This window comes from Polistes fuscatus, unplaced genomic scaffold, assembly GCF_010416935.1.
Source record: "Polistes fuscatus isolate 324 unplaced genomic scaffold, CU_Pfus_HIC Scaffold17, whole genome shotgun sequence".
NCBI classification, from domain to species: domain Eukaryota; kingdom Metazoa; phylum Arthropoda; class Insecta; order Hymenoptera; family Vespidae; genus Polistes; species Polistes fuscatus.
In genome coordinates, this window is record NW_025113075.1 from 2387105 (window position 1) to 2402675 (window position 15571).

Genomic DNA, 15571 nt, shown 5'->3' on the forward strand with positions numbered 1-15571 from the left:
AGATTTATCTAACACTTAGATACTAATATCTCAAGTTACGATCGATTAATCGAAGATCGAATGAAAAGAAAGGCCCAGCTTGTTCTTTCAAAGACAACCATAACCACTACCATCACCATCACCATACCACCACCACCCACCCACCCACCTTCCTACAAAGAATTCCTTTGCGCAATACAAGAACACGTTATAGTCCGCGACATTTATTCGTGATATGCGTTAAAACTTCGTTACTCATCCCGAAGGCCGAGTAAAAACTCGATGGCGTATAGGTAAATGCATTCGAGTAAACACAGTTGAATTCTATAAGGTCGTTGTACTCGACAAAATGTCAAGGCGCGAAAGGTTTTGCAATCTATCGCAAGATTCTTCGATCTATCAATGAATTAAACGAGCATAGCTAAACGGAATGAATTATAGCATATTTAAGTATGTCTTCTTAACGCAAATGACTGATTCTTATTCATTTGCAGTTTTGTTTTTTGAAGTTTACTCCTTAAGAATATATTTTCATATAAGCCGCCCGGTATGAAAAAAAATATGAAGAGTAATATTTAGCGATCGAATGACCTCATTACGTTTTTTCTGCGCAATCTATCGTGCGTATCTTTCACTTTTTTGTAATGTGTGTGTATAACTTGTATACTTGTGTGCTGCCGACGTACACGGGGTATGCTGCGAGAAGCTGTGCATGTGTCGAGGTTTTTAGAATTATTAATAGACGATTTCTTTTTAAGTATCATCAAGTAAATGTTATTCTTTATTTGTCATATAATAGAAGTTAATGCGAAGTCTGTTATTAAACAGTTACCGTATATAAAGAAAGTTCGTATGTTTTACGTAAAGATTCCTTAACGATTAAATTATATTTTTTCTTAAAAATATATTTTACATACTTAAACTTTAACATTTCACTTAAATATGAATGTCTATGAAGACGATTATTTAATTCAAACAGTGAGTAAGTAAGCTATTCGAGTGAGCCACTATAGTGGCCATGGACCTGGAAAAAATAATCGCAAAAGCCACTTTAGTGGCAGGCCGGCTAAGGCCCATATCGGTAATTGCAGTGCTCTACCTTTATCTTGTCGACCGTCGGTAATAAAACTTCAAAATTTTTTTTACTCTACGTCGATGAAACTTTGTATTCAGATTACTGACGGTCCATATTATTAAACTACAAACTGCCATTAAAATCGGACGATGTTTAAAAAATAGAAATCTACTATTACCGTCGGTAATAAAACTTCAAAATTTTTTTTACTCTACGTCGATGAAACTTTGTATTCAGATTACTGACGGTCCATATTATTAAACTACAAACTGCCATTAAAATCGGACGATATTTAAAAAATAGAAATTTACTATTACCGACGGCCGATGTTTACCGTTACCGACGGTCGACAAGATAAAGGTAGAGCACTGCAATTACCGATATCGCCCTTAGCCAGCCTGCCACTAAAGTGGCTTTTGCGATTATTTTTTCCAAGTCCATGGCCACTATAGTGGCTCATTCGAGTAGCTTACTTTTTCACCGCTTGAATTAAATAATCGTCTTCATAGTCATTCATATTTAAGTGAAATAATAAAGTTTAAGTATACGTACAATATATTTTTAAGAATAATTATAATTTAATCATTAAGGAATCTTTACGTAAAACATACGAACTATTTTTTATATACGGCTGATAATTTTTTTTTTCTTTCTCTTTTTCTTTTTTCTTTTCCTTTTCTTTCTTCTTTTTCTTTTTCTTTTCTTTTCTTCCTAATATCAAGGAGAAAACGCACGTTGTTTTTTGAAACGTTGCAAATCTTTAGAGGATCTTACTCGATCGTAAATGAGAAGAAAACAAGATATCTTATAAATGATAATCAATGTAAATATTTTTCTTAAAATGCTTTTTTTTCCATTTGTGCATTAGATATTCCGAAGAAATTTGCCCCACCCCTGGATATTTTTTAATTTATACAAGAATTGTATTTGAAGGAAAAGAAAACGAAGAAAATTATGACAAAAAATTAGTTTTACTTGCAATTAAAAAAAAAATCGATAATGCGAATAAGTTCGACTCATTGTCAATTTAAAAAGACATGTTCACGTTTCTATTTGAAATATTTGCAAGATCCCCGTCATAGTATTTCTTTAATCGTTCCTATTTTTTGGCATTCAAAAAGCACAATATATTTTTATTTTATAAATAAATTCATGTAAAATACGATAAACGTTTTCATCTTAACCGCGTTGTCGAATAAAATAATTTAAAAAAAAATAAAAAGGAAGAAAAAAAAATTCAACGATATTATGACCCCGACGTGATTTGAACACGCAACCTTCTGATCTGGAGTCAGACGCGCTACCGTTGCGCCACGGAGTCTCTTGGTCGACGAACGCTTTTAAACCAGTTATATATAATCGAAATAATTTTTAATTTAAACGTAACTCCGCGTTACTTGGAAATAATTTTCAATTGTAAACATAAATATCGAAAAATATATTTTTTTTTTACATACCCGATTAGTGAGTAGAAAGCACATTAAAACACCGAGAGACCACCAATCAACCTCTTGTCCATAAGGTTGCCTTTTAAAAATTTCTGGAGCTGAAATTCATTCAAAGTAAAGATGTAAGAGAGGAGAGATTTGAATTTTAAATAATTACAATACATGTGTAAAATATATATAGATATATAACGAATTACCCATATATTCGGGAGTCCCACAAAAAGTATTCGTCCTTTGTGTACGATTTAACCACTTGGATAAACCAAAATCTATAATCACAGCATGCCCTTCTTCATCCAATAAAATATTAGTTGCTTTCAGATCTCTGTGCACTACTCCAGCATTATGTAAAAAATCTTGAAATATATTATATATACTTATTATTATTTGATGACACACTATTAAATGATCTGAATATGTATTTTATGTTAGATTCTTACCGATAGCTAAAGCAACTTCAGCAACATATATTCTAACTACTTCTTCAGGCAAACATCCATACTTCTCTACTAATGAGAATAATTCTCCACCGCTAATGTAATCTGTTACTGCGAAATGTAAATAATATAATAAAATGTAATGACACACAAAAAATCTTTTCTATACATCTTATAATACTTACATATGTATAAGGTTTTTCTACTTTGCCATCTATGAGTTGAATTTACTATAAAGGGATGATGCCCGACCATTCTTTGAATAGCAACCTGTAAAAGATACATTTACAATGATACTATAGTATAATATGTATTTATAAATAATATATGTATATATATATATACCTCTTGTTTTGCCTGAGCAATGGCATTCTCGGTGACAATTTGAGCTTTGGCGATAACTTTCAAAGCAAAAACTTGTTTAGTTTCCCGATTCTGAACTTTATAAACTCTTCCATATGCACCTTTAGCAATGAGAGCGAGGAAGCTGTATTCTGCATTTAAAGTCATTTTTCTGACTTTAAATTCTGGAAGAAATATTGCTTCGGACCTAGGTATTGGCCATATCGTCTTAGAAGAACTAAGAGAACCATGGACTAGGCTTTTGTTGAAAATGTTAAATAGGATATATTTTGTATATTAATTAACAATAAATACTTGTCAAAAATAAACCTTTAAAAGTTAATTACCTTCTACAGGAAGAACGAGAGTACGATTTGGTTTCTACGTGAGAAGATCTCGTTGATCCAGCACAACTCCCACCAATGATATCGATAAGACTATACTGTAAAGGCATATATTGATTAACAAATTTAATATAACTGTCTAATGAAACACATTATTATTTTATTATATATTTAATATTATTGAATAAATTAAACAATTATTCTTCATTAAAAAGTTAGAATAGTTATCGTAGATACCTGACTAGCATATTTTTGATGATCATAGTATTTTTTCTTTACGTTCGAATTGCCCATCCAGTTGAAAAGTAGTAAACAACTGTCAAATTTAATGCACAAACGATAAGGAAGAAAATAATCTGATCATTTTATTGCACATCATTGAAATTCTTATTTTTAAACATTTATCTATGTATCACAGATAGATAAAATGAATATTCATTAATTATTCACTGAAAATGAAAACCTTACAATTAGAAATATTGTAATAAAAAATTGAAATAATTGTTTCATCACGATCTGGCTTGATTCATTATTACAAAATGATAAATATCTATACATACATATGTAGATATATGTATATAGGAGTAAGATTTGTTATTAAACTAACCAATAAAATAACCATTATTCTTATTCGATAACCAAAAATACATAAAATTGTAAAATAAAAAAGATATCAAGCTGCAAATATGATACAATAATCAATATATGTAAATATGTATATCTGACAATTAATTACATGCTCGGTGTATAACCTCCAAAGAATAAAGAATACAAAATATATATCTTATATATAACTTTATTGATAAAACAGTATTTCGAATGAAAAAGTACAACTAAAATTATTTCTTGTCGTTGTCATTAGAATAATCAATGTTTTATAAAAACTTTAATTACAATATCACGTGGTAAAATTTGTAAGATTACATCTGACATAAAATGCCATACATCAAGAGATTATGTTAATAAAATTTAAACAAAAACACACAAATCCAAGAGCGAGATCTATAGGTCGATAATACAGTTCGCATCACTATCGATACCATCAGAGCATTAATACAATATTTAGCCTTCAGAGTGCGCTTCGACAACGTAGATCGATCAATCGCTAGGAATTACGTCAGTACGTAGCAGAAGAGAAGTGCAAGTGCATTCATTCAGTCATGGCTTTAGCAAAATTCCATTCTCGTATATTTACGAGACAGTTCGCAAGTGTAGCAGAAAAGTCTGGAAAAGGTAAATCAATTAAAATCATTTAAATTTGATTCAATAAACAATATACAATAAACAATATTTGTTACTAAATGTTGCTTTTCTTCCCAATGTAACATCATATTTACAATTATTTTGTCAAATATATTGTTTTTTGTCTACACATTTCATTGTTTTAGTATTAGATATTATAAATTGAAATCTAAATTTATATATTTATCATATATTTATATATGTATATATATATATACATATAGATACACACATAGAGAGAGAAAATAATAGAAAAATTCTTACTTACATTGCCGATCATATGTATTACATAATAATAAATATTTCCAGATCCTGCAGCTTTGTGGAGGAATTTATACTTGTTCGTTGGGATTCCTGCTACTTTGTTAGGTTTGTTGAATTGTTATCTAACCGAGCAAGAGCATGGCGAAAGACCAGAATTTATTCCTTATGAACATTTAAGAATAAGGCACAAGGTATATATTTCAACGTATTCGCACAACATTGATCATTTTCTACCTTTATTTCATATCATTGATTTATTATTTAGCGATTTCCTTGGGGAGATGGACAACGATCTTTATTTCATAATCCGCATACCAATCCTTTACCAACAGGCTATGAAGATGAGTAAGCAAATGTAATAGAGTTTACTAGTACTATAAAAATTTAGTTTCTTCATCGAAACGTTATATCTATCATAGAAAAAAGAGTTTCAATAAATTTATGAATTTCTCTCTTATTGACTTATTTTTAATTATGATTTCAAATACCTAAAAGATAATAAGAATCAAAAAGGATTAATAAAATTTGTTATCAAAGTTTAATTAAAACTTTGGTTTAAAGTTATACAAATATGTTAAAAAACATATTTTTTTATTTATTAACAAAGATAAAAAAATATAATGCAAATAAAAATAAATTCTTAATAATAACACAAGAATCTTTGTATCAATCTATATAGAAAACAATTTGTATATATTAGTCCACTGACTGTTTCTAAGTATTGCTTTTATCTTTAACAAAATTATGTTAGATAGTTTACTGACAATAAGTACTGATCAAAATAATATTGTTTCTATGCAAAATAAAAATAAAAAATAATACAAAGATATACAAAAGTAATAATATTCATTGCTATTCGCTTATATATAATTAAAACTATTAAGAATTTTAAATTACCAAGGCATTAAACTTTTTCTTTGGATTCTTTTGAACAATGAGGTGTACAATATTTGTAATGTTTTTCTACCCAATACGATGCTGCGCATTCTTTGGAACAATAATGAGCATCTAAACAAACTTCGCAGACAACTGTACTTATCTTAGGACAATTTAAACAAATAATATTTTCTGGTAACTGAATTTTTATTTGAATTTCATTCTGTTGAATATCGTTGCCGGTAGACAATTGGGTGTCATTCGAAAAGCAAGTTGAAACTTCTTCTATTTCATTGAATACATTCTGAGATATGGTTCGTACATCTAATATATGTGGTGCAGGCATAATTGTAACACTTTCCCTTGAATCACATCGCTTACAATCAATATTATCTTCAGTTTTCTCTTCAAGCAATGAAACTTCTTTCATATGTATTGGAACAGTTTGGGCGCTTTCTTCTTGATTCGTCTTATCTTTATTGTTGAAAGTAGAAGTTATGAAATTAACGTTAATTTCATTTTCAGTTTTATCTCCTAAACTTGTAGAAGGTTCTTCTACATTTGTAGGTTTTTTATGTTTTTTTCTAACTGAAGCTAATTTATTCAAATTTGTGGTATTGCTTAGGTCAACAAGTAATGAATTTGTATTATTTTGCAAAATATCTGATGACGTGGTGCTATCAATAAGTTGTTGTGCAGAACGTATTAATTTACGCGATTCAATTCGTTTTTTTTGTTTTATATTATCTACTTTCTTTGTCTGTTTATGTTGTGTCGTTCCTGCTTCTGATTCTAAATTTTTAAGTGGTGCAGTATTTAGACTTGTTATATTTTGATTCATAATATTCATTGCATTTAATTGGTTTTGACACTCCTTTTCTTGCAAATTCAGTTGCCATTCTTTCCTCTGTTTTTCTATTATTGCTGTTTTTTGTAAATACTTTCCTTGTTTACTTTTAAGTATTAAGGATTCATTCTTTTGTGATTTATACACAATAAAATTGCACATTTTGTCCCTCCACGTTTTTTGAAATACTTCTAAGGTGCAAGAGTATTTACCGTAACTATTATATGTCATACAATTAATCAAATTTTCTTCGAAACAAAATGTTATTTGATCCCATATTTGGAGTAATAAATCATATAAATTTGGATACATTATTTGAGGACAATTTTGTGAATTATTAAAATGCGAGGTCGGTAATTGTTTAGAAAGCGTTGTAGTAGGTAATGAAGTTTTTTGTACATTTTGGAAACTTAGTCTTTGTGGCATGTTACATAAAAAAGTGAATCGATGTTGTGTTTGTTGTTGTGCTTGTTGCTTTTGTTGAGTAGAAGACAAATCAGATGCACTTCTTGCATTATCGATTCTTTGTGGTTTGTTAATTGATTTGCATGCTATTTGTGGCAATACACGTTGATCATAATGTGGCATAGATACATTGTTAATTCTATTATCTTGTAATACTTGCATATTATTATTTAGCATTAACATAGGGTAAAGCACTGATGTATTAGATTTTAATGTTGATGAATTATTAAGATTGCTTTCACTATTTTGGTTTGGAGCAATAGAATTATTCGCATGTTTCTTTGGTAAATTATTTAATTGAACTTGCGTCTCTAGCAGATTCTGTAAATTTGGAAAGAATTGTATCACTGAGGTTGTAGACATATTATTAGAATTTGTTACATTAGAAACAGGTGCAATAGAAGTAGGTTTAAATGCATTGTCAGAGGTAGACATAATGTTACTTGAGATAGATATAAGTGCATCACTAGAGCTAGGTTTATATGTTTTATTAAGTGATTTATCATGTACTGCTATATATTGAACAATTTCTGTTAAGGATATGGGTTCACATTCAGGTAATAATGAATTATCATTAATTTCAGATACTACATATTTTATAATTTCATGTAAATTAGTTAATTGCAATTCATTTCCTAAATTATATAATTCATCAAGAAGTACAAAAGAATGGGAATTTAATCGCATATCATTAACATACTTGTCTATAGCAAACAGATCTTGAGAACTATTTAAAAAGTTTTTTGATATTGTGCGTAAACCTATTATACGTCTATATATAGACAGTAAATAAGAATTTAAGTTATGTGGCTTATTATTTAATTCGCTTTTCTTAGTTAATTGCTCAATACCAGTCTTAGATATCACATTATTATCGTTTATAGGCACTGTTGTTTCATCTAGTGTAACATTAGTTTCGGTTATGGATGTTGGTGGAGGCGTATTTACAGGAGAAGGACACCATCTAGAGCCTAATTCTGCACTAGAAAGAACCCTTATTTTATTCCATTTTCTTAATTCTGGTAGTACAACATTACAAGAGGGTTCAAGTGAAGTATCTTGTAAATCATTTGTATTCAATGAAGTCTCATTAATTATTTTATTCTCGTCTAACGTGCTGCACGTATCGTTATTTTCCATCAAAATAGCAACTGGTGATTTTGGATTGATATTTATTGATTCCTCTGCAACTATTTCTTTATATTTATTTGTAGGATTATCAGAGCTTAATAGATTCTCCATACTGGTAATATCGTTGATGCAAATGACTTCATCAGTTACTGTATTCTGATTTGTATGTGTTTCCAAATTCTCTTGAATACTAATAGTATTTCCACTAGATTCTATTCTACAATTTTGACTGATATTTATTTGTAAAAGTTTATTTAAATCTTCATTTACATTTTGTTTAAATTCTTTCGTTGTATCATTATTTATGACGTTTTCCTCATAGTTCTTAAGATCGCTTAAAATATTAGCAGCACGATTTTCAACGTAAGGCTCTACTTTAATTACTCCTTCCACATCATTATCATTGATATTTTTTCCACAAGATTCTATCAACTTAATATTCGTAATTGTTTTACTATTTTCTTTTTTCTTTTGTGCATCAATAGATGTATCAGCTTTTGAAATTGGTTCGGAAGTTTCAGAATGATTTTCAGTATTTTGAGACTTTTTAAATACGTTCTTTCCAATAACATCTACACTTATTAAAGAATATAAAATTGAAGTTTTGGTATTTAAAAAATTAACAGAATCATTATCTAAATTATTATTATTATTATCATCATCTTTAGTATTATTGTCATTATTGTTATTACCATCTTTATCATCATCATCATCATCATCATCATCATCATTATTATTATTATTGCTATTGCTATTATTATTATTATTATAACTATTATTATCATTATCATTATCATTATCATTATTTTTACTATAATAATAATTATAATTATTATTATTACTCTTTTTACTTATTTTTATTTCACTAGCATAATCAGGTAATACTATAATATTTGTATCATTCTCAGATCCATTAGAAGAGCTGACATCAATAGAATCTGTATCTGTTCTTACATTAATAGATTCTTTTATATACTTTTGTGTTATGCTATCTTTCTTTTCGATTACTGGTAGATTAATGATGTTATCTAGTTTACTATTATCACGAAGCATAGAAAAGTTGAAAATAGTTTCATCTCCAGAAGACTCAGCGTCTACAACTTTTATGTCTTCATCACAGATAGTTTGTTCAATAATTGGTTTTTTGAATTTAACATTAGTATCATTTAATGACGAAGTGTCATGGTGCATTACTCGAATACTTGAAATCTCAGGAGTTTTTCTACAGGATATATCGTCATTACTTGCTGTTAAATCCAACGTTGTATCTTGTATTTTAGAAAGATTCAATGTCTTATCATTAAATTGTGAACGAGAAGATTCTTCAGATAGTTTTTCTTTCTTTTTTCTTAAGGAAATATTTATAAGAAATTCTTCTTCCTCTTCCTCGCTCATTGGAGAACATGGACCAAAAATCTGACGAAATTTATGCTGGATCTTTCTTCTTTTTTTCTTATATATATTTGTACAGCTTTTATTAAAAATACTATCGCAATTCTTATGAATTTTGTCAATAAAAATATCCCTATATTGTTTATATTCTTCATATATGTATTTTTTTATTTCCTTCTGAATTACATCTTTAGTTACAATTACATCATTTTCTTGTTCGTTATTTGAAACAGTGGAGTCTGCTTCCACGGTTTCAGATTTAGAATCAATACTTTGATTATCGTGATATTTGTCGTCTTTGTGCAACAATTCATTGGAAGCTCTTGAAATAGATGTTAATTTTTTCCTATCCATTTTAGCAGACATAGTATTACTACTAACGGAGATTTCGTCGTTTGAATTTTTTTTTCTCAATACTTCTTTACTGCTCAATGTATTATACGATTTTTTATAATCGGATTTAAGGTGATGTCGTTTCATTTTTTTTTTATCTATAGATTCTTTTCTCCCATTATTATCATGTTTAGATGCATTATTGCTAATGTTACGTTGATTATTAACTAAATGTACTTTATTTCGTTGAGATTTGGATACTATTTCTAATGAATTATTATCCATGTCTAAATTTTTCTTTCTTAGGTCAGAACATTTGTCCTGATTTTCTGAATAATCGAAATCTTTTTTATTCTTACCATCATTTTGCTTAGATTTATCACCATCTAACAACAGCATATATTTGTTGCAATCGTCAAAAATTTCTTTGTTATTTTCGGTATTGAAATTGCGCATTGTTTCCCTTGATCTAAAAAACAAAATAGATATTTTAAATAAAAAATAAATAAATAAATTATACATCATTGACAATTTTTGAAATTAACAGAAGAAAGATCACACACAACACATGTGCACGCGGTTAATTACTTATACATGTATACATATTTATGTATTTAAAAAAATATTATGCCTTATTTGCTTTCGTATTTTACCCCATATTTTTTTTACTTATCTTTCCTCGTCCATTCTATCATCAGATGTTTCGATTATGCATCAACATAAACTACCAAAAAAATTCGTTTCTTCGTATTTCCTTTTGTATTATTCGAGAATAGAATTCAAATAATATTTATATCTAATCGATGCGTTAGAAAAATTTAGAAAATACGAGCTATATTCAGTCGTTCAAAAAATAATAATGATTTTCATCAAAGAGGTAACACGAAAAATGAAATAATATCACGCGGAGGTAAAATATTATATAATATCCGTTACACAAGAGAAAAATAAAGATTAAGCATTGACCGATTTTTTCTTTTTTTTTATATCTAAAGTTTTGAACCGAATGTTGGGGCTTAGGAAGGAAAACTTAAAAGGAAACCTGAAACCTATGTTGTTGTCTCACTTTTATTTTTTCTTTCTTCAGTATTCTTCCGACCCTACCATAAAAATAGAAGAAGGATACAAAAGGTATAAGGATATTGTGTACACAAGGAAATTTTCTAAGAAAAATTCTTTTCTTTTTTATTCCTATATATATATATGTAGATTTAGTATACTATCTATATATACTATTACTACTATATATATAAGAGAAAATGATAATATATATTTATTAATAGTATTATTTATTAATAATATATATACTATTATATATATAATAGTAATATAAATATAATATGTAATAATGTATATATATGTAGAAACAAGATGAACAAATTTATGCAAAATCTATAAATAAAAATTTATCTATATGTTAAAATATAAAAAAAATTTAGGTAGAAAACTTGTTTCGACCTATCATAAATTTCGAAAAAAAGAAATTATTCTTAGAGCAAATATTTTCAAAGATAAAATGAAAAAGAAAATGTACGATAGCGGGAGAAAAGAAATCTGATATTTAAATAGGAGACTAAGCAAATATACACACACACACAGACACAGACAGACACACATATGCAACACTTGGTTATGATCAGGTTTTCTTTCTAGAACTTATATTATCTAACCCTCTTCTTCACAAACGAATCTAATACATAGGGGGGAGATTCATTATCAAGCAGATTGTAAGCGAATTCTTATCAAACTTCCTTTGTATACATTTATAATATTTAATTACGTAGCACGTAGTAGATTCTTTTTTCCGAATCTCATATTAAATTATTCTATTAAATGATGATATAAAAAATAAAATTTATAGTAAATTCTAAATATAGTCTATTATATAGTCTATTATATAGTCTATTTATAATAAATTTTATATATAGTCTGGATCTTTTTTCTGTCATCTTATATTAATATATACTATGTGTGTATAAATATATATATATTTATATTATATTGTACTTACATATTTCATTTTATTGAAAGTGATGTGCAATTAAATGAAATAAAAATAATATTTATAGTAAATTCATCAGTTTTAGATGTAGTCTGGATCTTTTCCTTGTTGTCTTATACTAATATATATCATGTATGAATATATATGTCCTATGTATATATATGTATTATATGGTACTTACAATGGATTAATAACAACGTACGCCTGGTTTATCAATTGCAAGAGAGCTTTCCGTACATTTCTTCTTGATAGATTCAATTTTTCTAAATCACGTTTTAGCTGCAACAAATATCACCAAATAATCCTGATCAGATTTTATTTAATTTTGTTCTTTTTTCTTTTGCGGGTTGCATTACAAGAGATAAATTTACAAATCTTAGGAAAGAAGAAAGAACTTGCTTTCTTTTTTATTTATTGACACTTTTTTTAATATCAGATTAAACATGATATTTATTAAACTTACTCATATATTATATGATGTAATCAGATGCGAACTTTATATGGATTATAGCAAGTATCAATAATAAAAAGATTAGTTTAGCTACAATTTAGGCTAGATAAATTACGAATAAAAATTAAACATTTTTAATCATGTATAATTAATATAATCCCAATATCGAAAATATGAGATATAAAGCAAATGATATATTATAAATCTAATTAAATCTTCATAAATAATAATCTATATACCTTCAATTTCCTTTTACTAAACATTGAAGTATCGTAGAAGTCGCGATAACCTTTCGATCTTTTTCTTTCTTTGAACTAATATAATTATTACGTGTTAGGCAATTTCAGAAATACAACTTTCACATCCGTTAAAACAAAAAAAATGACTATTTCAAAAAAAAAAGAAAAACACAAACTGTAACAATGGTTTTAACACGAAGATAAGAAATAAAACAAAAACACAACACGACACCAAACATGACACAACACGATCACACATTTGTTATTTCGTGAAAGAACTTGGTCCTTGGTTGAATTTAATATTATCCAATATTATTCTGTGCTTGGCAAATGAAAAACTAAGATAGAGGTTAGAATGGGCTAAAGGACGACAAGGGCAAAAAAAAAAAAACACGACTCACCTTCAGAAGAAACTCTCGTCGACGAGGACCGGCTTTTACAAGCCAATATTTTAATTTAAAATTATTAAATTTATCTCTATTCATCGTATTCTTAAACAAATACGATATTGTATAAATCGAAATCTAAATAAGAAATACGTTTATATTCGATCGAAATATTTTAAGATCGTTGTGCATCGTCGAGAGGTACCAATAGTATTAAAACAATAATAAACTGCACTAATTTTCCAAAGAAAAACGTAAAGAATGATACTAATAACAAATAATAATGTTCGTTTATTCGTATAATTTAAACGAATATTATAGAACAATAACTTTTTTGATATAAAAACTGTTAATAATAATAATAATGTCAAATAAAAGAAGGAAGAAAGGAAATATCAACCATATAATATTAGCGTCAGGACGATATTCACCGATCCTACTCTCACTAAAACGTTTTTTGAAATGCATTTATATTCCGTTTCCTGCGTGAAGCGCTTTTACAGAATTTGTCGGAACTAATAAAGAGTCTCAACATATAACCGGTCCATTGTGTTGATTTTCTATAAGTCTTTCTTCAAGGACTTGTACTGTTTACTTTTTTTTTTTCACAGGAGGGAAAAAAAGGGCCAAGGAAAAAAAAGAAAGAAAGAAACAAATTATTCTTAAGGACAAGATGAAATGAATTTCAAAATAGAATCTCAACTAAATGAAAGGGAACTCTTACTCGCGTTTAATTTATACTCATCAAATAATAATCCTTCTTCCACTATCTAATTCGTCTTCTTTTTTCTTTCTGCTTATCCAGTTTCGTGTTCCATTACTTGGTATTTTGATACTTGCTTGACCTTAACTCGTGGGGGTATATTATTTCGTCGATCTATGTGTAATTTGAAATCTACCGATGGTAATACGTTCGTAAATCATTTGACGCTTTCTCAAACGGTCAAATAAATACTCGACTATTAAGTGGAACCCTCTTTCGTTCATTCGAAAAGTGTTCTCTCTTTTTTTTCCCTTTCTTTTTTTATCATCAAAGAGAGAATAAGACAATTTGTGTATGGAGAAAAAAAAAACAAAATGCATTTCCTCACATAAATTAGTCGAAAAATTCTGTCTCATGGACGGCAGGAAAACTAGATGCTTATTTCCATTTACTTTCCCGTGCGTTGTTTACATTATACCTGTAAAAAGAAACCTTTTCTTAAAAATATTGAAATTTAATATTGTAATATCTATGTTACTGTGAAAGATCGAAATTGGAGAATGTCAAGATTGTCGCTTGGTATATGTCCGAAATATTAATGTACTAGAATAAATAATAATAATAATTTATATTACTATTATTCTTAATGGATCATTTAAAATTATTCGATGATTTACATATGATAGGTTTGGACGATCTAGTCGCGTTATTTTTCCACAAATTTCTTTTGGCTTTGATTTGAATGGTTTTCTAAAGAAATAATTTATTAGATCAACGAATTATTCGATCAATAGCAGCATCGAATATTAACGTAATTTTGCTTACGTTTCCGAGGAACCGATCAAATTTAATTAGAGGACGAGATCTTTTTTAATGGAAGTCCTGTAAACAGAATCCTTTCTTGTAATACTATATGCATTAGGATCGTGGGTTAAAATCGAGCTTTCGCCATTTTATGTGGAAAACGATGGAGTAATTGTATTATTTAAACGTTTCCCGAGATCAGATTCCTTTTCGTCCCTATTTTTATTTTAAAAGATTAAGAACAACAAATTCATGATATTTCTATGACATCTTTTCTATATGCAACATTGGTGGTTAACATATTAATATTTAAATATATACAAAGTATTATCATACTTACGTATCTAAGATGGTATATCGACCAAGATCTATCGAAGCCCAAAGAATAATGGTGAAAATTATCGTAAATATTGCAAACGATAATAACCATTGTATTTTATTTGTTTTCATATCACGATTTTTCGATCAATTATTTATACATCTAACGCGTAAACATATTTCACTTTCGATTAATCGATACAATAATATTTGAATTACGTTTCGTATTATTTGTATTAAATAACTTATATTTATTTTACAAGGCATACAAATGAGTTGCGTATGTAACAATGTAAAAAGAAAAACATGACTAAACAAGAATAGTATCTTCTCATGTATATTTATAAAAGCATTAAATTCATACGTAATTAAATTTGTTTATCGATAAATGATATCGACAATATTATCGATAATTGACAAATATTTACGAATACGAATGACAGATGTCACTAGTTGAGAAAGTACGCACGAGTCATCTATCGTTGGACAAGGA

The 15571-nt window shown here is 28.0% G+C and overlaps 3 protein-coding genes, 1 long non-coding RNA gene and 1 other non-coding gene across 8 annotated transcripts in view; 1 reads left to right on the forward strand and 4 right to left on the reverse strand.

Moving 5' to 3' along the window:
* The window catches only part of LOC122515135 (serine/threonine-protein kinase S6KL), a 44499-nt gene extending 39673 nt beyond the window's left edge, over positions 1-4826 (reverse strand). The window contains exons 1-8 of one of the 4 annotated variants that reach the window (XM_043632349.1): positions 4520-4826; positions 3863-3941; positions 3629-3723; positions 3285-3540; positions 3125-3209; positions 2943-3050; positions 2700-2858; positions 2512-2600 (exon numbers count right to left, since the gene is read on the reverse strand). In XM_043632349.1, coding sequence (XP_043488284.1) covers positions 2512-2600; positions 2700-2858; positions 2943-3050; positions 3125-3209; positions 3285-3540; positions 3629-3723; positions 3863-3919 — 849 coding nt within the window. In that variant the 5' untranslated portion in view covers positions 3920-3941; positions 4520-4826. Of the gene's footprint in view, positions 1-2511; positions 2601-2699; positions 2859-2942; positions 3051-3124; positions 3210-3284; positions 3541-3628; positions 3724-3862; positions 4071-4232; positions 4305-4361; positions 4434-4519 lie in introns of those variants that run through there. The other 3 variants (XM_043632348.1, XM_043632350.1, XM_043632351.1) reach the window with 3 other exon arrangements.
* On the reverse strand, positions 2304-2375 carry Trnaw-cca. The gene has a single exon. It is a non-coding gene; the product is annotated as a tRNA-Trp (tRNA).
* LOC122515136 (cytochrome c oxidase subunit 6A1, mitochondrial-like) lies at positions 4735-5588 on the forward strand. The gene is made up of 3 exons (XM_043632352.1): positions 4735-4858; positions 5177-5322; positions 5397-5588. Exons 1-3 carry the CDS (start codon positions 4786-4788, stop codon positions 5478-5480), a joined length of 303 nt encoding a protein of 100 aa, XP_043488287.1. The 5' UTR covers positions 4735-4785; the 3' UTR covers positions 5481-5588.
* Positions 5589-6027: 439 nt separating this feature from the next.
* On the reverse strand, positions 6028-13536 carry LOC122515343 (metacaspase-2-like). Its single transcript, XM_043632660.1, has 4 exons — positions 13269-13536; positions 12359-12456; positions 9279-10644; positions 6028-9098 (listed from the first exon to the last, which is right to left on the reverse strand). The coding sequence occupies exons 1-4, from the start codon at positions 13350-13352 to the stop codon at positions 6036-6038; spliced, it is 4611 nt and encodes a 1536-aa protein (XP_043488595.1). The 5' UTR covers positions 13353-13536; the 3' UTR covers positions 6028-6035.
* Positions 13537-13960: 424 nt separating this feature from the next.
* On the reverse strand, positions 13961-15428 carry LOC122515143. The gene is made up of 2 exons (XR_006303216.1): positions 15101-15428; positions 13961-14434 (listed from the first exon to the last, which is right to left on the reverse strand). It is a non-coding gene; the product is annotated as an uncharacterized LOC122515143 (long non-coding RNA).
* Between the last annotated feature and the right edge of the window lie 143 nt (positions 15429-15571).

Excerpts from the sequence above, each read along its gene's own strand:
- LOC122515343 (XM_043632660.1), bottom strand. The coding sequence starts at position 13,352 with ATGAATAGAGATAAATTTAATAATTTTAAATTAAAATATTGGCTTGTA. Across the intron at positions 10,645-12,358 it reads TACGTTGTTATTAATCCATT|ATCAAGGGAAACAATGCGCA; the intron begins GTAAGTACCATA and ends TTTGTTTTTTAG. Across the intron at positions 9,099-9,278 it reads AAAAGAGTAATAATAATAAT|AATAATAATTTAGATAATGA; the intron begins TATAATTATTAT and ends GATGATAATAAT.
- LOC122515136 (XM_043632352.1), top strand. The coding sequence starts at position 4,786 with ATGGCTTTAGCAAAATTCCATTCTCGTATATTTACGAGACAGTTCGCA. Across the intron at positions 4,859-5,176 it reads AGCAGAAAAGTCTGGAAAAG|ATCCTGCAGCTTTGTGGAGG; the intron begins GTAAATCAATTA and ends AAATATTTCCAG. Across the intron at positions 5,323-5,396 it reads ATTTAAGAATAAGGCACAAG|CGATTTCCTTGGGGAGATGG; the intron begins GTATATATTTCA and ends TTTATTATTTAG.